Source organism: Callospermophilus lateralis, chromosome 6, assembly GCF_048772815.1.
Source record: "Callospermophilus lateralis isolate mCalLat2 chromosome 6, mCalLat2.hap1, whole genome shotgun sequence".
NCBI lineage: Eukaryota > Metazoa > Chordata > Mammalia > Rodentia > Sciuridae > Callospermophilus > Callospermophilus lateralis.
Genome location: NC_135310.1, coordinates 29034088 through 29056008, shown reverse-complemented (window position 1 = coordinate 29056008; position 21921 = coordinate 29034088). Strand labels below are relative to the sequence as shown.

Genomic DNA, 21921 nt, shown 5'->3' with positions numbered 1-21921 from the left:
ACAGAAGAGTGTATCATCATATATATTGCTGGTTTCTAAAGAAGGATCTCATATTTAATACTGTTGAATTACAGCTCTCTATCTTAAAAGAAGATTTTTTAAAAAATTATTATGTATCAGTTATCCACTTAGTTATATTTAAGGCCCTAACCATTAGCTCTGATCCCACAGTCTATATTTAGCTGAATTGATAAGTTATCTTCTGTCCTAATAGATGGAGTTTATGATTTAGATATTTTAGAAACCATTATAATTATTAAATGTTTTGCATACAGAGAATCAAGCTGATTCTAGCTCTTTAAAAACTCTGTCTTTACAAACTTGATTGATCATGTCCATAAGCATCAATTCTAAAATCACCAAAAATTGCATGGTTATATGGATAGAGATTATTTGAGATGACACTCCCATTCTGGAAGGGAAAAGAAGAGGGAAGATTATGCATATTAATGCAATTTGATTTCTTAAAAGTCTGAGAGATTCCATGTAAAGGAGCTTATTATATGTTAAATTAGGGGGAAGAAAATCCAACTCATTGAACATTTTTTTTTAGACTTTATTTTCATTAACTTGATTACTGCTAGTCAGCTTTCCATTGCTGTGACAAAATGCCTGAGAAAATCCACTTATAAAAAGAAGAGATTTATTTGACCCTCAGTTTCAGAGGTTTCAGTCCGTGGTCAGCCAGATCTGTCACTTTTGGGCATGTGATGAGGCAGAGCATCATGGTGGGAGCCTATGGTAGAACAAAACTGTCACTCCATGGCTGCTGGGAAATAGGAAAAGGCCATGTTCTCAATATTCTTTTTTTTCAAGGACATGTCACCAGTGATTTAAGTTTCTTGCAACTAGGCCCCACCTCCTAAAGTTTCTACCATTTCCCAGTAGTTCCTAAGACTGGTGACCAAGCCTTCAACTCAAGAGCCTTTTGGGTGCATTTAAGATTCAAGCCCTAATGCTCAGTAGATATATTTTTGTTACCAACAGTATATCATAAACTATGTGTAGGATTAAAATCAAAACATTCAAAGACAAGGGTTTATAATTTAATAGGAAAGAGACAAAGAGGTGCACAATTACCATACTTCAACTTTCATATCTGCAGATTCAACCAGTTGAAAATGTTCAGAAAAAAATTGCATCTGTGCTGAACGTGAACATATTTTTTACTTTTCATTGTTCCGCAAACAATTATTTATATAGCTACATTTTATTACGCATTGTAAGTCATCTAGAAATTATTTAAAATATTTGAGAGGACATGGGTAGGTCATGTGCAAATACTACACCATGTTATATAGGGGATTTGAGCATCCAGTGATTTTGATATCTGTTTGAGGTCCTGGAACTAATCCCCTTGGATACCAAGGGACAATTAATTTGTGATGTTTATAAACTGAAGGATTAAAATGTGAGGACACATTGACTTAAAAAATGGATTTTCCAGGCCTCTAGTTAGGAGCAAGAGGAGTAAGAGCTATGACAGCTTGTTAAGGGAGAAGTGAGAAAAGAAGAAAATAGGATTAGAAACAGTTTGTTCATTTTTCCAAGTGAATTAGATAAGTTCATTTTAATTAATACTTAAACAATTTTCCATGATCATCACTGGTACACATGTCCTAGAACTAAGTGCTAAGGGCTTATCTGATGAATATCAGCAACTCATTACTAATACAACAGGTAAAGCCAGAAATGAACCTGAGACAGGACCATAAACCAGTGAGTAACTTTAAATGTTTTCCAAACTGGGCATTCAGAAATTCTAGCATAATCTTCTATTGACTAGAAAAATATCAAGTAGCCATTTGCTAGAATTTAGGCAGCCTGAGTCAGAAAGTGGTTTGTCTAATAACCTGTCACCTTGGCTAGAGGCAAATCAAGTAAGTCATCAGTGGTAGAAATTTTATGAGCTGAAACCTAGTTTGAGTCAAAATGAAGATTGGAGTTGTAGCTAACCACCTGTTGCTAGCTGCCATTCAAGTTCTCTGGACAGTGAAGAATTAGTGGCTCACCTGCCTCCCTTCTGGAAGGTCTGGATTCTAGCTCTACAGAGTCATATTGCAGAGGTTCTCAGCTTTATCCACAGAGTATGGGGCAAATGGTCTAAAACAGTGGTTGTCACAATTGGTAAGAGGAAAGATGTGCCACTGTCATCTTTTGGAGAGAAGCCAGAGATGATGCCAAATATTCTACAAGGTACAGGACAGTCCCCCCATAAGAAGGATCACTTATAATTCATTTCTGAATTGTCAAAATGTCAACAGCACTGGGGTTGAGAAACTTTGATTAAAATAGGAAAAAGTGTTTATCTTGGACATCTACATTTTAAATCTAAATAAGGAAATATCCCCTTCTATAGGTGCTATGGAACTCCCTCATTCCTTCACTCTAAAGACAGACATTGTGCTACTCTGCTGTCTTCAGAAGACTGAAGCTACTTGGTCATTTGTGCAGGGACGATAGAGAAAGTGGAGGTACACTTTTAGCCATTCAGGTTCCAGAAGGCTGGGAGTGCAGAAGTTGGCATGCCCTGCATACTGTAGAAAGGCATGTGGGGTCTCAATATTCCCATGAATTTTCTGTCTTTGTCTTTGCCAACTTAGAGTAAAAAAAGAACTGGAGTGTTTCTAAAGAGAAGGAATTATGCAATGATTTTTAATTTTATAAAGTTTCAAGCCAATGTGCATGAGAGGCCAGAAGGAAATATATGTTAAGTAACAAAGCTACACTCTCAGCCAGAGCCAGGGCTGGAATTGGAAATGTGCATGGCATTATTATCTCCAAGCCACAAGGAGAGTTCAAGACTTTCTGTGGCCTGCACTCACATTCGTAGCTAATTTCCTTTGCTCTAGTAGTTTATTTTGTTTGGTTTAACTTACAAATGACGTCTGGTATTGTGAAAAATGAAACCACAATCACTCCAAGAAGCACTTGTGAATAAATTAAGGTAATTTTAATAGTTCAAGAAAGAGGAGAAAAACTATTTTTTACTCCTTCAATATGCCTCTGTGTCCACCATGTGCCTTAGGCATAGATTACGTCCCCAGAAGCTCGTTTTTTGGCAGTACCTTTGCCTTCTTTCCTGGGTTTAATTAATTTATCTATGTATTACCACAGCGTTACAACTTGTGTATTACACGGTTAGGCCCCAATATACCTTTTCAGAGTACATTGTGTTTTCCCAGGCAGTTGTTCATCACAACTTATTATAGTCACTTATTTTAAGACTATCTTCACACCAGATGTTTGCTCTGTAAGACTAGGTATTGTGTCTTTTGGCTCACCACTGTATGCCTGTGTTAATTTTTCCTCACTATGACAAAATACCTGAGAAAAATAAATGATTTATATGGGCTAACATATTCAGAGGTTTTAGTCCATGGTCAAGTGTTTCCGTTGCTCAAGCCTGGGGTAAAGCAGAACATCATGGTGGAAGGGTGTGGCAGAGGAAAGATGCTCACCTCATGGCAGACAGGGAGCAGAGGAAAAGGGGCAAGGGACAAGAGATCCTTCCAGGACATGACCTCAATGCCGTACTTACTCCAACTGGGACCCACCTCCTATCGTTTCTACTACTTCCCAATGATGCCATCACATTATGAATCCATCAATGGACTAATGATGTACAGCCCTCACAACCCAGTCACCTTCCTGAGGGCCCCATCTTTGAACACCGTAGCACTGGGGACCAAGTCTTCAATACATGAGCCTTTGAGTGACATTCCAGATCCAAACCATTAACAATGCCCAACGCCTAGTACTGGATCTAGCTTCTAGTCCCACCTCAGTAAATATATGTTGAATGAATCAAGAATGCCTGAACAATGCAGACCACAGGTAGATGGCAACATGCAGTTCCTACCAGTAACTTCATGTATCACATCTTTACTCCTGAATATTGTATAAATGGTCTTGTGGAGGATGCATTTGGAATCTTAACAGAGATAGCTTTTATTTAATATTTATTTTTTGGCTTTAGGTGGACACAATATCTTTATTTTATTTTTATGCTGAGGATTGAACCCAGTGCCTCATGCATGCCAGGTGAGCACGCTGCCACTTGAGCCATATCCCCAGCCCCACAGAAATAGTTTTTTGACTCATCAGTGTTATACAAGATCTGCTTCATGATGGTGTGTGCAAAAGATAGATCTTCAGCAGATCTTAACAGGAAAAGTTAGGTGGGGAAATGTTCCATAGCCTCCACTAAAGATGTTCTGTGACTATTAGAGATGATTTTCTCCCCATTCAGAATGAAGTCCTGCCAGCTTGCTGAGCATTCTGAATGGGGAGCTTACCAGATCAGAATTGCCCCAACCAGGTCACCTGAAACTCCCTTATTACAGGTTGAAGATCCCTTATCCAAAACACTTGGAACCAGAAGTATTTCAGATTTCCAAGTTTTTTCAGTTGAAATATTTATGTGGAATTTACCAGTTGAGAATCCCTAATCTGAAATGCTCTAAAAACTTTTGAGTGCTGCACTCAAAAAGTTTTGGAGCATTTCAGATTTCTAGGCTATAGATGATCAACCTGTATTACCTTATATGATTGCAGGAACTGCCTTTAGCCAATCACACAACCTGTATCTGACATTCAGATTTCCAGAACAGTTTTCTTGCTTCATGGAAAAACCCTGGTCATGACCATGACATGCCCTTGGGAGAGGATTAATCCAGGATGTTCCCACTCAGAAGAGCACAGCTGTGATCTTATACTCCTCACCATTATCCTCATCCCTCTGTTCCTAAAATGACCATGTTTTCTAGATTCTTATCATTGCTCCCCATTCTTGCATTATTGCATCCAGTTCACTTTTTTCCTTTATAGTTTAATTCTAATCCTTTTTTTGTTTTTACTCAGGGTTTCTAGACACATCTTTAATCAAAGGATGCTTCTTGTACATAATAACTATTCAATGATTGGGTTTTTAAAAATGATTTGGAACTTTTTGTAATCATAATAATCCTTCCCTTTTTGTGGAAAGCTTTGCCCCTGTTTTCTCTATTCTCCTCTAAGCTCATTTATGAAGGTGGTGCCAGTAAGCCCATTTGCAAGATGCTGTCACTCAAGTTTCTGCTACTCAGTGATAACTTAAGTCAATATGCTTTAATGACCCTAGGAAACATATTTTTAATGGAATTTCCCTCAATATTTAGGTGCATCAGTTTTCTTTGGAGCCAACATGCTCAGAATATTAATTTAAACTTTTTGCCCACACATTAGACAGTGAAAGTCAGATTTTAAATTAATTTTCTGTTATCCTATGTTTCCAACACCCCATCTGTGTTTTAATCCAGTGGATTAATGCTTGCTAGGCATTGGGAGCATTAACAGTATCTCTATTTATCATTTTTGATAAGTTGTTGCTATCTGCTGCATCATCCTGGCCAGACACTGTGCCTTTTATGTATCTTGTGAGTCATGGGGGGTCACAGACACCATCAGCTCTGTAATTAAAACATGCTGTGCTTTCCCCACAATAAACTGCTCCAGTTTAAGGCTTCATTAATGTGTTTCACTTCCTCTCATTATTTTCTGGTTTTAGTTTTTTTCCACATAGCTCAGTGAGTCTTGGAATATTGGTAGTTGAACACTCAGAGTGCAAAATCTTTCTTCAACCTTGGTCACTGTTGGCTGGCAGGTAAATGAGGGACCTGCAGCTTCATGTGCACTGTGTCTGGAGCCCCTCCCTCTACACTCACTGGGCTTCCCTGCCACCCAAAGAGTAGGGCTTCCTTTGTTCCTTTGAGGTTCTTGATCCCTTGATTACCGAATACTGCCAACATGGCCTCCTCATGCAGACTTAAAACTATAGGCCCTATTCCTATGTCTCCAGCCACCATTGCCAAAACGCAGCTCTTGATCACAGAAAACTGGGTCACACTTTGAAAATGTCTTTCTAAAATTACTTTCTGTGCCCCTTGTATGAGCACATGGGAGATAGAAGGCAGAAAGCCCATCTGTGTCCCATAAGTGACGTTAATAATTAACCAGTTCAGACAAATATTTGCCGTCGTTGTCTTCTTATTGTAAAGTGTCTCCCGTTGCCAGGCTCTGTCACCAGCGCTTTACAAATCAAGAGACCAGATGGACCAAGTGACCTCCATAAACTACCACGGCCATTTTTTCATGCCTTCCCACCCCCTGGCATAAACATGGCATTCAAAGAATAAAAAAAAAAAAGGGAAACTATGCAATGTAGCAAAAAAACTAAAATAAGAAAGCATCCGATGAGAGAATCCCGAGGGCCTTCCCCAGGCCCAGCAAATGTTCAAGTCCAACAGGAAGATGGGGCTTAGTAAACGAACAAGCAACTTATGAGGCTGAGGCACACCCTGAAGCAAATGAAACAAGAAGGTGTGACAGGCCAGTTTGGAAGGGGTGATCAACGAAGGCTCTCTGAGGGGATGGCATCTGGGTTGAAGCCTGAAAGAAGCCATCACATGAGCCTCAGAGGACCTAGCACAGGAAGAGACCAAGAGGGGGGTTTAAGCAAAGGCACTGTCCCTTCACACTACAGAGACATAGAAGGTGGAGTCTTCCTCCAAGCCTAGATTAGGTCTTGGTGACCCTTCGATCCCCACTTTCATCCCTCCTTGTCTGCCAAATCCCAGCTCCCAAAGATTGTTACTGAACAAAAGAAATTCATTTCCCATGAGTCTAAAGGGCAGCTGCTCCCACAGTACCTGTCTTGGCCACTGAGCTGATTTTCATCTGGGCCAGCTCTTGAATATGCAGCACCTTAAGAATCAAAAAAACTGAGGGATGGACCTACTATTAAGTTATCTATCCTGTGACTCACACTGGCACAAATATCTTTTTTCCTTCTTTAGTTATATCTATTTGTGACTGTTCCCTAGGGCTGGCTAGCTTATGGCTAAGACTAAGAGAGATTTTTTTTTTTTCTACATCAGACAGTTGCTTGCTGGCATACTGATTAAGTGCATATCTTGTATTAGGTAATTTGTGAGGCTTCTGTGCTCTTTCTTGAGTTAAGCCAGAGGAAAAGAATCCTGGGAAGGCTGCCCACCCCCTCCCAGGGCTAAGCTGCAGGCAGGGCATGGTGTTGATGGAGGCATGGTTCAGTTGGAGGAGCAGACACCAGCACCCCGTGTCGGTTCCTTCAACAGGAGAAGTCATGAGCCAAATGAAGGGTGGTAGAGGTGGGGAGAGTCTGGGTTTGTGCCTACAAAATCAGAAGCAATCCTTAAATGCCATGGGTTTTATTGATCTGTTCCTTAATGGCTCTGTAAATTGAAGGCAATATTTTCAATGTTCTTTCAAGATCTTGCAATTATCATCAGTTATTGTCTATGTATTCTGGGGACTAAGGAAAAACTGGACTGGGAAATCAGAAAACCCCATGCAGTGTTCTAGAGGTAATTATAGAAGAGAAGAGAGGCATAAAAGATATACTAATTCCATGAAATTTGGAAAGGAGACAGAACAGAAAAATTACAGTAATATTTGAGTCTAGGGAAAGGTAGAGAGAGTGTTGTCTAGTGGCTCAGCACAGTCAGATATTTTGAGTTCAAATCTCAGTTCCACAGTTTGTTACCCGTATGATCTTGGGCAAATTCTTTATAATCATTTTGAGTCTCCATTTTCTTCTTAGTAAGATAGGAACAATCATAATAAAATTTATTAAAAATGTCAGTGAAGGTTTGAGGGTGTGGCTGAATGGAAGAGCTCTCACCCAGCACATGTGAGGCACTGGATTCAATCCTCAGCACCGCATAAAAATAAATAAATAAATAAAATAAAGATATCTACAACTAAAATGTGTGTGTGTGTGTGTATATGTGTGTGTGTGTGTGTGTATATATATCAATCAATGGAGACAAGTCATGTGACAGCCTAGCAGTGGGTGTGGTCATTTTTTTTTTCTGATCACTCTGATCTTTTTTTCACTTTGATTGCTATTGGACAGACGCTTGGCTGCAGGTTTCTGGCCAATCTTACGGGATTCATTCCTGGGGTGAGAGGCTCACAGCTTTTATGCTGGAAGTCTCATCTTTCTTTTATTAGGTGCTAAGTGACCACTGGTTGGAGAGCAGTGGGTAGGTTAGAAAAAAACATTAGATAGAGCAGACGAATCATCAAGCTGGGACTGCAAATGGCCTGTGAAACAACATTCCCTTCTCTGTTTTGACCCCATGTCTTCCTTCTTCCCTCGCCTCCTGTGGGTTGCAGGTGTTACTGTGCATCACCTACACCCCGACCTTTGACCTGAATGGGAGCGCAGTGCTGAAGATCGCGGAGGTGAGTGCCACTTGTGTTTGTAATGCCTGCTCATGGCTGCTTCATCTCTCACTGGGCTAAACATCGGGATGGGGCTGAGCCCCAGCAATGATCACTGTGGGGAATTTCTAGGAAGGAATCGCTCTGCAGACTGCATGCTCTGTGGCCCACTGTGCTTTCTCATAAATGTGCGCTAGAGTTTGCTTAACTTGAAGCTTTAACCACAGAAATAACAGTACTGGGTCCTCCAAATCTGCCACAGCCAAGCTTATTGCTTTCTTGGTCTATTTTTCCTAAGATGAATTACAAAGCATTTGCTTTTTTTTTTTTTTTTAAGACACTAAGTATGAGATTTAAAGAGATGTTCATTGATTAAATCCCACTACTGTCTCCTAATCCCTGATGGATGCCTTTTGTAGCTGACATCAAAAAGCCTTCTTTTCAGTCCCTTGTAGAATAGGGTCGCACATGTCTTCCACCATGCCCAAGAACATGTCCAACAGGAAACTTGGCTTCTGGGATGTCTGGCAAATGCCTTTGGCTTTTGGAAACATCATCATTTCAAAGCTGAATTTTACTAGGCTTAGAATAATTTTCCTTCCACTTCTTGAAAAGATTGTCTTCGGGACTTGTTTTTTCTGGCAAGAGTACATAGTCAGATCACAAAGAGGCAATCATTCTCTGAATTCTGAAATCATGGAGAAAAAGAAAGTCCAGTGACCAACACTCATGAGTAGTATTTTTATGAGCGGATATATGTGCTTTTTACGTTTAAAAAGTGATATATGTGCTTTTTACGTATTAAAAAGTGAAATTACGTGAAAGTTACTCTTGAGCATGTGGAAATTTATGTGTCTATCAAAAGAGAAGCAGCAGCCAATTGGCTGCTGGTTTCCAACTATATATATCTATAAAGACACATTTTCCTTAGCACATGTAGATTTTACTCCATAAAAAGTAATGAATAGAATAGTTATCAGTAATTGTTTTCAATTGAATTTTAAGAGATACTGAGAGTGTTCTTATTTGCTTATCACAGGACAATGTAGTTTCTGAAAACAGCAAGAAGTAGGATTAGCATGAAAAAGGCTTATTCTGAAGTAAGATGGGGAAATGCCATGTGCTGCCTTGCACATGGAGCCCAGGACTGGGGACAGCAAGGAGTCATGGGGCCTTCAGGAGGGGAGGGCCACCAGGGAGCTTTATACCACCCCTGCAGAGCTGGAGAAGGTTCTGTTGTCATCACAGAAATCAGCTTTGGAATGGGAATCTGAGGCAAAATGTGTAAATCTTGAGCAGTGGACACACAGGGCCAGGGCCAACACAAGTGAAGGTTCACTGAGGGTATCAAGAAGCCACAAGAGGATTCAGCAGGATAGATCATCAAAACACAACGGTCTCTACCAAAACCAGAAAAGGAAAACAACCACCAAGAAAAACCCTTAGCCTAAGATGAAGATTACAGATAAAGGCACTCAACTGTGGTAGTAAAAAGAATGGGCTCTGGAGCCCTAGCCCTACAGTTTGGTGCGAACCCTGAACCCTATTCTCCCTTACCCCTGTGTTGCCTGAGCAACCTTGTGTTTGCTGTCTGTAAAAGAAAAGATAAATACACCAGTTTTGGTGGTGTGGGTGTTCCAATTAGACATGAAAACTACAATCCAAGTAAAAAGTTGTTCCTACATGTCCAGACACATGGTAAATGTTATATATTTGCCTTTAAAAAAAAATAGTTGGGGAAAATTTTATAAAGACACCTTAAAACAAGCCATTGAAAAACCCTCTGGAAATTCAGGCAGAATCTAGCTGTTCCTTCTCACCTTGGTATACGTTGACAATTTACTCCAGCAGAGTGTTTACCCTGAAACCTGCTGATCGGGAAATGGAATGTGTACTTAAGTATGAAAAATGAGGCTATTTCCCCAAGGTCCTGCTGAAACTACAAAAGGATCATTAGACTCTCAAAATGTAAATAAGAAGGCAGCTTCGTGAGTGTGTCTGACTTTATCTTGTTAATTAAACTATACTTAGGAAACTTTTTCAGAAGAGCACCTTCTGTGTTGCAGGGAGAAAAAGAAATATCATCAAATTTTTAAGTGGACAATTATGAACTATCCAACAATATCCAAGTAGTGTCTGATCAATTTCCTGAACAATCATTATTAAGACTCCTTCTTTGCTGTCCACATTAGCAGTTGAATTTTCCAGGGACAGATATCTAAAATAGGAAAAAGCTTTGGATATACAAAGTTCCAAGGTTTGGGGGTAAAGGAAAGATGGAGTCATAGCCTAAAGTTCTCCCAAGCTAATTAGCAGATGGATTTGGGATGGCTTTGGGCCTACTAAAGAGTCTTCTATGGGATTTCTGTAAAACAGAAAACCCAGTCTATAAATGTGTATTTGCTGGTTTCATCTTACCAACTCCTAGAAACTTCCAGTCTTTGTTTCTATGGCATGCTGTCAGAGCCAGGCAGAACTGATTTGAAGAGCGTTGTTTTTTCTCTAAGATTTATATTTTTAGAGTCCTCCCTTTTCCCCTGCTTTCTTTCATCCATCTATCTGTCGATTTCAAAACACTGATTAGTAAGAATAGCTACTAGTCACAGAGTCCGTAGGGCATGGCAGTGAGTAGTACCACCACCCACCCACACACACACATATTATATCTATTATATACTGAAGGTGTGCAATCTCCACCACAACCCAGCTAAATAAAGAATCCTAAACAGAGTAAGGTTAATTTGCTTGCCCAGGACATTCAAATCCAGACTTTATATTGCAAACATATGCTGTTAAACCACTATGCTATTCTGTCCTCTGGCTGCCCTCATTCTTACAAAATGTTAGTAGAATCTCAGAACAATAATATTGGCAATTGAATGGAGTTTTTAGGAGGCATATTCCCTATAGACCTTTCTGGAGGTACTTATGAGATAATGTTTATGTGGTGTTTTTACATATGAGGCTAAAGTATAGATGCATTTTACTTTTTGGTTACCATAGATTTAAGTCTCTATTAGGAATATGTCACTTTTTAAGGCATTTTTACACATTGATCGTTTATCTTTTCTGAGCATTATTTTACCAGCAGAGGGTCTGGAGGTTACTAGTAGTTCTACTTGCTACTCTGGTGAGCTTAAAAACATTGCAGTTCAAGACCTACCACCAGAGATTCTTATTTAACAGTTCTAGTCATCACTAAAGTATTTTTTAATTGGTATAGTTTATAATCCTTGAAATGTTCAGTAATACTTTTCTTACCCTGTTGTGGTAGCACTATTCGTAGACATAAAATAATCTACAACTATGAAACATATATAATTCATAAGAAAGATGCCCTGACTCACTTATTTTGGAAACATCTTATATGTTATGTTCTCTTGGAGTCTGGAAAGGTAAGCCCCATATCCTGGCAAGAAAACTGCTAAGGGAACAGGTCCACTGCCTCAAGCCAGTGGAGACCACAGAGGGAGGAAATATCTTCAGGAAGTGTCCCTGTTTCTCCTTGAAGCCCTCCCTCTTCCTCCCTGTATTGATTCTAGTTGGATTCCTGAAATGTAAGTTCATAACCACTTACTGCTAAGCTGACCTTCATTGCAAGAATTTCCACTCTCTTCAACCTGTGACTCCTGAAGCCTTTCTTTGGAGTCAGAAGATATGCAGAACAGAGAGACCCTTCCCAACTTGCTTTGGCTGGTTCATAGGGCAGCAGCTGAATCTCAGTAGACTCCAAACCAGGCAAAAGGCCCTACTTGGGAAAGTGTAGGAATCAATGGAGTGAGGTGTCATAAGTCATTTTAATATGTCACCTTAGGCCACGAGGAGGAGAAAAGTTGCAATCAGAGTTTTCCATGTATGACTAGCATTTTAAGACATTTTCAGATTGAAATCCAAAAGGAATACAAACAAGCTTTCCTACCCAGATGGTAATCAGACTTACTTATACACACATTTCATAGGGATGATATAACTTCAATTCCCTCTGTGTGTGTGTGTGTACCAATCTATGAAGTACCTCTTGAATGTACCCACCTGTTATAGTTGTTCACCTGTTAGGAAGGAGACCTTTTTCAGAGAAGATAAGAAATGGCCTGGCAACTGTGTTGTCACCATAATTCATCACAAGAGTTTAGACTTACAGTGGTCACCAAAATTTTCTATGGTTCTCATGTGATCAACCAGCCTACAAGGACTTTTCTCTATAGAAGGCATTTCTATTGCTGTCTTGTTATCTTAATCTCTGATCCTTTCTCATCTTTGAAACCATAAGCTATTTTTCATCATTTTGTTTCATAATTGGAAATACCCTAACTCTTCTCTTTATGGAAACTAGGACTCAGTATTATACACTATTTTAACACAGCAATGACACTGACCCCTTTTGAGTGGCAAAGAGAAGGTACATGTATAGTTCAACAAAGTGAAAGACATGTGTTTCCCAAAGCTCAGTAAATTCCTCTTGAGGCATTAGCCAATATATATTAAATATCAACTTTGTTTCATTTGCCACTTAATATTCAATAATATAGCAACCCACCATGGGTTTAACCTAGTACTCTTATTTATCAGTTCACTTACCTGATGACTCTTGCTTATGTATGCCTGTGGACTGGGTCTTGGTTTTTTGTTTTGTTTTGTTTTGTTTTTCCCCTTCTGCTTTTGTGGTTGGTTTGGCTTCATTAACCATCTGTGTTTTTGCTCTCAGTTGTGTTTAGCATGTCGTAAAGCTGGACATCCACAAATGCATGAAATGATCAAAATGTACCTTATGACCCTGCTCACTGCCCTGTGTCACCGTGTGTTCCCTGGCAATCAGGGGCCTGTGGCTTTTCACCAGGTATTTCCCTTGTTTCTTTGCACCTAGGCTCAGGCAGAGGTATAGGCCTGAAGCTTTTCAGTTGCTAAGTTTCCATTATGAAAGCAAAGGTAGGGGGAGGCACAACAATTTGGGGGGACTAAAAAAAGAAACCCTGAGCTCCTTTTTTAAGAAACTCAGTCTGCCTTTGAACTGGGATCCTCTTAGCTTCTCTTATCCTATGTGCTCATCTTAGTCCTGCCCTTAGGGAAAACCCTCTTATAGTGAAAAACCTCTGATCTTAAATATAGCAGCATTCAGGTTTCAAATGGAAGTTCTATTTCTGTGAGCCTTCCTAGTTGACCAATTTGTGATTACTGCAGCAAGTTTAAGAAACTGCTTCAGAAAATTTCAGGAAAGCTGATGAAGTACTTCATCCTAAGTACCTACAGTTAGGATATTATCAACAAGTGGTGAGTTTTATTTAACAGAATATATCTTTATAATATTCAGTATGTATATTCCCAAGTTAGGCAGAATAAACTTCTAAGATAATTATATTTTTTCAAGCTAGTAAACATGCCTCCTACAAAGTCAAATTCAATGTTATCCCTGTAGTGGTGGCATTAAAACTCAAAAATATGCTTGGCATTTGCCAAGTTCTTGTTTCTTTATAACACTGTGTTATATAAAGTCTGAGTCCTCATGTGTGCTTTCTTACATGGGCTGAAGTGACTGATGTATTTTTTTAAGGAAGACTGTCTAGTGTGCATGGCTCAGTATTCAAGAGAATTTATATTAAGTATATAGTTGGGCTCTCAAAATAGTTGCTCTTTCATCTTCAATGCTTTTAAGGCTTAAAATTTCTCCTTAAATTTATGTCAGTGCTTAAAGATCAACAGTTACAAAGATTTCTTGGAAAATGTAAGCTATAAAGGAAACTGTTAAATTGTGAGGTGCAAATAGTACTAGTGTTCCAGATTAGGCAGAATTTGGTTTCGTCCGAGGGGAACAGTGCCCTCATTTAGAAGTATTTTCAAGATTTTTAAATTATTCCCTCACATGCCAAAGAAGAAGCCTTTTGGGGATTAAAACACCATTTTTTCTATGTTTGTATAAGTTAACATCCCTTCAGATCCAATATAATCATAATCATTTGAGAAAATAAATTTCACATGTCCCAAATAGTTTTATGAAAATACATACTGTGTAACTTCTATTTTTTAACTATAAAATGAATTCATCTAGGTCAACTTCCAAATATAGTGTTAAGTTTCAAATGCACCTTTGAAACATTAAACACTCTAGAGGAGATAAACTTTTTTTAAAAACTTACTCTTTGTACCTGGGGATGTAGCTCAGAGGAATAGCATTTGCCCAGCATGTGTAAGGCCCTAGGTTTGATCCCCAGCACCAAAAAGAAAAAGAAAATATTTTCTTTTACCTAGTTAATTTACAAAAAGATTTATTTTCATGAGCTTTCCAGAAAACTCCCATAACTCAAGCAGTAGCAGCAATAAAGATTAACACTTAGTCTCTCTCCTATCTCAGTGATCAATCATTAAATTTTCCATTTGGGTGAGAACTTCTACTTTTAATATAAATAATCTTGGAGTTATTCCTAGAAAAAATGATTTAGGTAAATTAAATCCTGAGCTATGTTTTGTGAAATTGCAAGGACGAATACCTTAAAGAGAGGAAAAAAAGTAGATGAATTTAAAGTATGCTTTGATTTTTATGCCCATTCCTATAGCTTCAAAAAAAGAATTTAGAAGAAAGAAAAACAAACAGGAAAACCCTGAAAAGTCATGACATTCAATATCATCATTATCAAATGAGGTTTGGGTTTTTTTTTTTTTGTTTTTTTTTTTTTTTTTTAATTGGGATTTCTCCATTAGTAACCACCAGGGAATCTTCCTGGGCTCAGCTATACAGTCTCAGGAGGCCCAAAGAGGCCTTACCAGTTATTCTCATTCAGCAGATACAGGACAGGAAACAGAGGCAGGTGACATCAGGCACAGAGTTTCCACAGAGATCCTCATGCCACTCCAGAAGCTGGCCTCTGGCTTTCAAATGCCAGTGTAGGTGCAAGAGACTGAGAGCCACATCAAATGAAGGCAGAGTCACCTTGGCTTTGGAACCCCATGTCCCAATTAAGAACCAGTGTTTCTAAAACAACTCTATGAACAGAGCCTGCAGAGCTCCCTCAGAGCATGGGATCAATTACAAGAGTCACCAAACTGAGGGAAGTCCTGTGGCTTCCCAGCAGGTATTTAGAGTTAACACAGTTATCTCCATTGAGACCCAGCATAGTAACTAGGAAACATTTCTACAGTGAGCTGTTCCACCTTTATAAAATATCCAGAAGAACACAGCTAGAGAGTCAATCCAAAGTCAAATTCATTCAGAGCAAAGAGAAAAGGTTTCAATAGTCCTCTATCCACACTTTATAATCCACAAGTTGATAAATTCTGTTCTGTTTGGCCATGAGGGGAGCTTTTCCTGATTAATTTATAGCCACCTGAGTTTGTTCTAAATAGAATTATTTAGTTCATGTAAAACTCACTAATTTGCAGCTCAAAAGAATAAGAATGTAAGAATGGCAATCCTAGGGAAACATGACTTTTCTATTTGCTTAAAACATATTTCCAGATATTTTATATACATTTATTTTCATTGAAAACTAGTCTGAAATCAAGCTTTCTATTTAAAAAGGATTTGGTATTCTCCCTGGTTAAAGCCCAAAACAGTTGATAGTGAACAAATGCCTAGAGCTCATGTAGTACTGTCTTATTTCTTTCCCAGGTGTGCATTGAGACATACACCTGCAGCTGTCACCAGCGTAGTATAAACACTGCTGTGCGAGCAACTCTCAGCCAAATGCTGAGTGACTTGACTTTGCAGTTACGGCAAAGGCAGGAGAACACGGTAAGCCTGAAGCACCCCACGTTCATCATGGTCTAGGTGGCATCTCAGTGCGTAACTGCAGGCTGGGTGTCCCACACCTGGGATTCCCCCTTCCACAGCTACTTCCCTTTGGAAACACTAGGAAGGGCCTGCTTGTTCTGAAAGAAAACTCATTAAATGAATTAAACTGTTTAGAAATTTTCCTACCTGACCCTGAAGTCTTGAAAGTTGTTTTTCCCTATGGTTTCCATAATTGTTGAGTCAGTATTTTAAAAATTTATCTTTCTTTTAAAACTGTTACATTGAACACTTTTTAAAGTTTATTGTGATAGTAAATTTGAAACTATAGAAAATGAATAGCAGCCAGGCACAGTGGCCCACACCTGTAGTCCCACCAACTGAGGAGGCAGAGGCAAGAGGATGGTGAGTTCAAAGCCAGCCCCAACAAAGGAAAGGCGCTAAGCCCATTAATTTAGATCTCAATTTCATCTCTTTGGCTTTATCTTTTAAAAACACTAGAATGAGGAATTAAAGAATTTGACAGGATAATCTCTAAATTTCCTCTTAACTCCACGGTCCCCTGACAACTAGAAAACTGAAGTTAAAAATGAGAAATAATTGAAGTTAAGCACAGAATCTGAATTCCTATACAATTAATTTCTGAGCTATTTTGGATTGCAACTGAAATTTCCCTTTTCAAAAAGTAACTAATGTCATTTCAGAACACCTCTTGCAGATCTCAAAATAACTTTAATGTAAGTTATTACAGAGCCAGATTCTGGGGGAAAAAAAAAAATCCTCTAAATAAAATACAAAAAAAGGAATAGGAATGTGGCTCAGTGGTCAAGTACCCCTGAGTTTCTGGTACCCAGGGGAAAAAAAAAAAAAAAGAGAAAGAATAACAAATAGAGTTCATCTCATGCTTTGAGATTTGGTCCTTTGTCAACTCAGAGGTTATGACAGGAGGTTCCTGTCACTGCTGGGGCTGTCAGAGTAAAGCTGCTCTTGTATTCTCTGTCGTAAAAGCCTCTCTAATCTAGAACTCCTTGCTCTAAACTTGAACAGATTGTCTAAAATGAGTTTCTAGAGAAAAATGTAAGTGTGATTGGCTTCTTGTATGTATTATTTTCTGAGAATGTCAGTGAGAGGATGGGAGGATGGGCATTTTGTTTTTTAAAATCTGGCTCAGTGATAACTTAGATAAAAGTTATTTTGAGATCTGCAAGAGGTGTTCTGAAATGGTACTAGTTACTTTTTAAAATGGGAAATCTCAGTTGCAGTCCAAAATAGCTCAGAAATTAATTGTACAGAAATTAAGACTTTGTGCTTAACTTCAATTATTTCTCACTTTTAAGTTCAGCTTTCTAGTTGTCAGATGATTGTGGAGTTAAGGGGAAACTTAGGGATTATCAGGTTCAATTCTTTTATTCCTCATTTTACTGTTTTTAAAAGATAAAGCCCAGAGAGATGAAATTGAAATCTAAAATTAGTGGGCTTTTCATTAAGAGAACCAGAACTAAAGCCCCGGTCCCCTGACGGGCTCCCAGTCCACGCTATCAGCTCATGTATACTCTGGCAGCCAATATTTGAAAAAAGGCGCTAGTCTTAAAAAATCAAATACTGTTTTCTTTTATGTTTGCTATATCCAAAGCCCAAGTTCTGGTTAAAAATTGTTTTAACTTGAGATATTACTTTAGTTTTTCCCCTGATTAAAAATGATTTAATTTACCAAAAGATTTTGAATATGGTGGTTGAGAATATTAGTGTTTTTTTTAAAAAATCTATAAATAGAAAATATATTAGAAAAAGTGTTCTTAATGAAAAGAAATCTAAGCTGTTGAGAATTCTTATGTTCATACACAACCACATCATGATAAAATACTCTAATATTAGCAATATCTTAATGATTTAAATGAAACATTTGAAAGAAACTTCATGGTTTCAAGATACTTTCAATCATTAGTTCATTTAAAAATCTTATTTTTAAATGTTTAGAAAGGACATTCACACCATGCAATGATATTTCAGTCAATGACAGGCTGGACGTGGAATGGAATTCACCATACTTCCTGGGGTGGAGTAGGCTATATCACATGCATTAGGTGATGTTCTCACAGTAACAAGTGCTTAACAATGAGTTTCTCAGCAAATGACCTCATTGTTAAGAGACATGTGGCTGTATTGGGTTTCAAGCCAAATAATTCAATCTTTTAGCTCTTAGTGCTCTTCCAGAAGAATGGTAACAGGTGTGGTTATGGAAGTCTGGTTGATACCACAGAGGTTATATATCTCTGTCCTAGGCATATAATTTGTGACTACTCAGCCATCTGGTTCTGCTTATCCTTGGCCATTTAGATTCACCCCAACCAGAGGCAAGATCCCAAATTAGGTAGAAACTTAGTATTTTTCATTATTTTCTATTACTCATACAATTCCTCAGAGATATAATTTCATATCCCAGAAAATGCAGTTCTCAGGATGCTAATGTTTGAAGCATTTGTGATGTCTAAGAGGGGGAAATATAAGTTTTGCCATCCAACAACTGGATATTTTTTTTTCAATGCCTTTGAAGAGAAGTCTATGGAAATGGTGAGGTTTGCTCTGAGGAGGCTGTGTGTTTCTGGGGGACACTTAACATTACCTGGGAACAATGTATATGCTTCCCATCATGACGCATCACTGATAAGACATCGAGGGGCACCTCAAATCTAGAAAGACCTACAAACAGTGGAAAGAAAACAAATAATGTAGAATGCAAAAGCATTAATATGAAGTCCATCTTCAACCTAATGTCTATCTCTACCCCCAGAATGGATTACAACTTTGTATTTTGATTTGTTATCCTCAGAAATCCTAATTTTTTTTAGCTTTATTCTTGAATTATTTAGATAAAATAATTAAATTAAAAATTATTGATTTTTTAAAAATTATTGATTTTTTTTAAAAAATCCCCAAAATTGCCACATATAAATATTTGTGGCTAGGGATTCTTCTACCCTTGAATGTAACTTGCATGTGCCTCCTCATAAAACATTTTTCTAACCTTGTGTTTAGCCTAGTGCTGAGTTGTACAGTGGAAGCAGTGAGCTTCCTGCAAATTAATGAATGGAAAATAGTAAAAATATGTGCCTGTTAAACACACACACACACACACACATACACACACACACACACACACACAACAGTGCCATGGATGATTTACATTGGCTAGTGGTTAATTGGCATGAAAACTCAGTGGTCACTAGGTAATTTCTGTGTTGGGAAGGAAGTCTCATTCTATGTAAGCATCTTTCCCTTCCTGTTTATCCAAGGAGCTATCTCTGCCCTTAATAGCTCTGGATCCACCTAACAACAACCGAGAGTGGCAGTGTGATAACAGGAAGTTAAAATGCTCCCCATTAACCAGGGGAGGTATGTAGGAAGAATGGAGGAATTTTGATTGGGCAAAGGGGAGGAGGTGGAGGGGAGGGACATGGGGGCAGTAAAGATGGTGGAATGAGATGGACATCATTACTCTAGGTACATGAATGACTGCATATATGGTATAACTCTACATTGTGTACAACCAGAGAAATGAGAAGTTGTGCTCCATTTGTGTACAATGAATTGAAATGAATTCTGCTGTCATGTATAACTAATTAGAACAAATAAAAAAATGGAAAGGAAAAAATATGCTCCCCATTAAATAGGAAGATGGTGCTTTTGAGATATGGTCATCTTTGGGCTGCTATTTTGATTTTTCTTAAGACTATGACACATGTCTATATCTGTGAGAGCATAGGAGAGTGCAATCTGTGTCATTGCCCTGGGATAAATTATTATCTGTGCAAAGATGAACTCACCTCTTCAGGTAGGCAAAGCTGCAGATGGTAGCCCAGCAACTGGGATCATATAATACTCCATGCACCTTAACTTCAGGGAAATGTGTGGACTCTTGAATGAATCTGGGAACTGATGAGTTCAGTTCTAAACATCCTACTCTCTCATAAATTTAGTGAGACATATGAAAAGCCATCAAGAGCTGGACGGTATACTAAGGTAAGGTAGCTGTGCCCAGAGCACCCAGGACGCCATTGTGTTTCCTAGTGTTTTCCATTGTCTAAGAGTTAGGATTTTTCTTGCTTAAATCTCATAATTGTGTGTCTCTCCCTCCCTAGATAATTGAAAATCCAGATGTCCCACAAGAATTCAGGAGTCAAGGTATCAAATTCAGTTTTTACTAGTTCAGCTTAAAAAGTGGATGTGAGAACACCTACTGTGTGCCTCGTGTTGGGGGTGTAAAGATGAGTGCCTCTCAGGTTACTTTACCATTCTCCCTGGAGGTTCTGCTTAGCTGTGTCTCATGAGGTATTATTTAATCAGCTGCTGTCTTCCTTCTGTTCCTGCACTCTATGCCAACTGCACCTATTCTATTTCAACTGTATGAGGGAAATTAACTCTTTACAAACCTCCTACTTGAAGGCTGGTTTTTTGCCTGTTTGTTTGTTTTGTTTTTTATTCTGCTCTCCATGAAGCCAGGCTTAATTGCTAAAATAAAAATTTGTTAGAGGATTATAAAAACCTAGTTGACATACATTGTTATGGCACTAGAATTATATTTGTCAAATACCAATTTATTGACGTGAAAAATGAGTCATCGCACAGGGAGTCTTGCAGACAGCCCAGTTTAAGTTACAGATGAAATCAAGTTAAGAAATTTTTATTCTGACTGAGCCACAGGAAAAGAAAGAAAAAAATGGAGGTATACAGATAATTGACAAGTAATTCAGTTGTTAAAAATGGCTTTGACATTCTGAGATGTGGAACACTTCAAATCATCTAATTAAAACTTTATAGGTTTTATTTCAGATTTTATTCAGTAATATTAAAAATGTTGGGAAAATATGCTGTTCTTTTATATTTTTTATCAGTTAATAATAGGGAGAAAGGGTGGGGGTGGGGAAAAATGAGAAAGGGAGGGAATGAAAGGGGGAGAGAAAAACAGCTAAATGCCATAATTAGGAAAAAAAATGGAAATGGGGGAAATGAGAATGAGAAATTCTTTTAAGTTGTTTTCTCTGAAGCATCACAGAGGTGCAGTTTTTTCCCATCATGCCATGCTCTTGGACTGTGTTCCAGAAAATGTTTTAGCATCTTTTCTGCTTTTGAAGCTCTCAGTGATAGGCCACAAGATTCTCCACCTGTCCTTTCCTTTCTTTTTGGCTATTACATTCTCATGAAAGCTCACTTTAACATAGGACGATTTTATAAGCTGAAAAGGGATTTAGGATTGGGGATGTGGCTCAAGCGGTAGCACGCTCGCCGGGCATGCAAGGGGCACTGGGTTCGATCCTCAGCACCACATATAAAATGAAATAAAGATATTATATCCACCGAAAACTAAAAAAATAAATATTTTAAAAAAAAAGAAAAGGGATTTAAAGTCCTTTTGGTGAAGGACACATCTCTAAAAATTCTTTTTGTAAGGAATTAATGGAGGGCCTTACTTGAAGTTTATCTAAAATTGAGCTTAAGAATCTTATTTATTTTAAATTGTTTTATCATTATACCTTATGATTTATTACTTTCTTTCCTACATTTGAGGTCTTAAATTTTGAGGATCAGTCACTTGTTTCTCTTTTCCCTGCCCCCCTCCATCTCTTTCTTTCTCTCTTACACTCTTGACATTGTTCTCTCCATCTTTGTTGACATCAGGGTCCTTCATTCATATTTACGTCCACCAGATGCTTTGCCCCCTTGGTATAGATCCTTACAGGCTGCTGTTGTTGTAAACAAATGCTTCCACTTATTATTTCACTTTGCCCAACCATTCTGTGCAATCTGTGTTATTTATCTCATTTGCCCTAAGGAAAACCAACGCTTTCCAGGCTTATACAATCAGCAAGTTGTGAACCTGTGCTTGAACAGATTCCAAATTCCAGCCTTTTTTTCACACAGTGCTTCTGTGGGAGTTTTGATTCTAGTTTCTGGAAATT

At 38.3% G+C, this 21921-nt stretch overlaps 1 protein-coding gene across 1 annotated transcript in view; it reads left to right on the top strand.

Moving 5' to 3' along the window:
• The window catches only part of Arfgef3 (ARFGEF family member 3), a 160186-nt gene that overhangs the window by 49051 nt on the left and 89214 nt on the right, over positions 1-21921 (top strand). The window contains exons 5-7 of the mRNA XM_076859689.2: positions 8197-8265; positions 15845-15967; positions 20104-20146. Of these exons, the coding sequence (XP_076715804.2) occupies positions 8197-8265; positions 15845-15967; positions 20104-20146 (235 nt within the window). The remainder of the gene's footprint in view (positions 1-8196; positions 8266-15844; positions 15968-20103; positions 20147-21921) is intronic.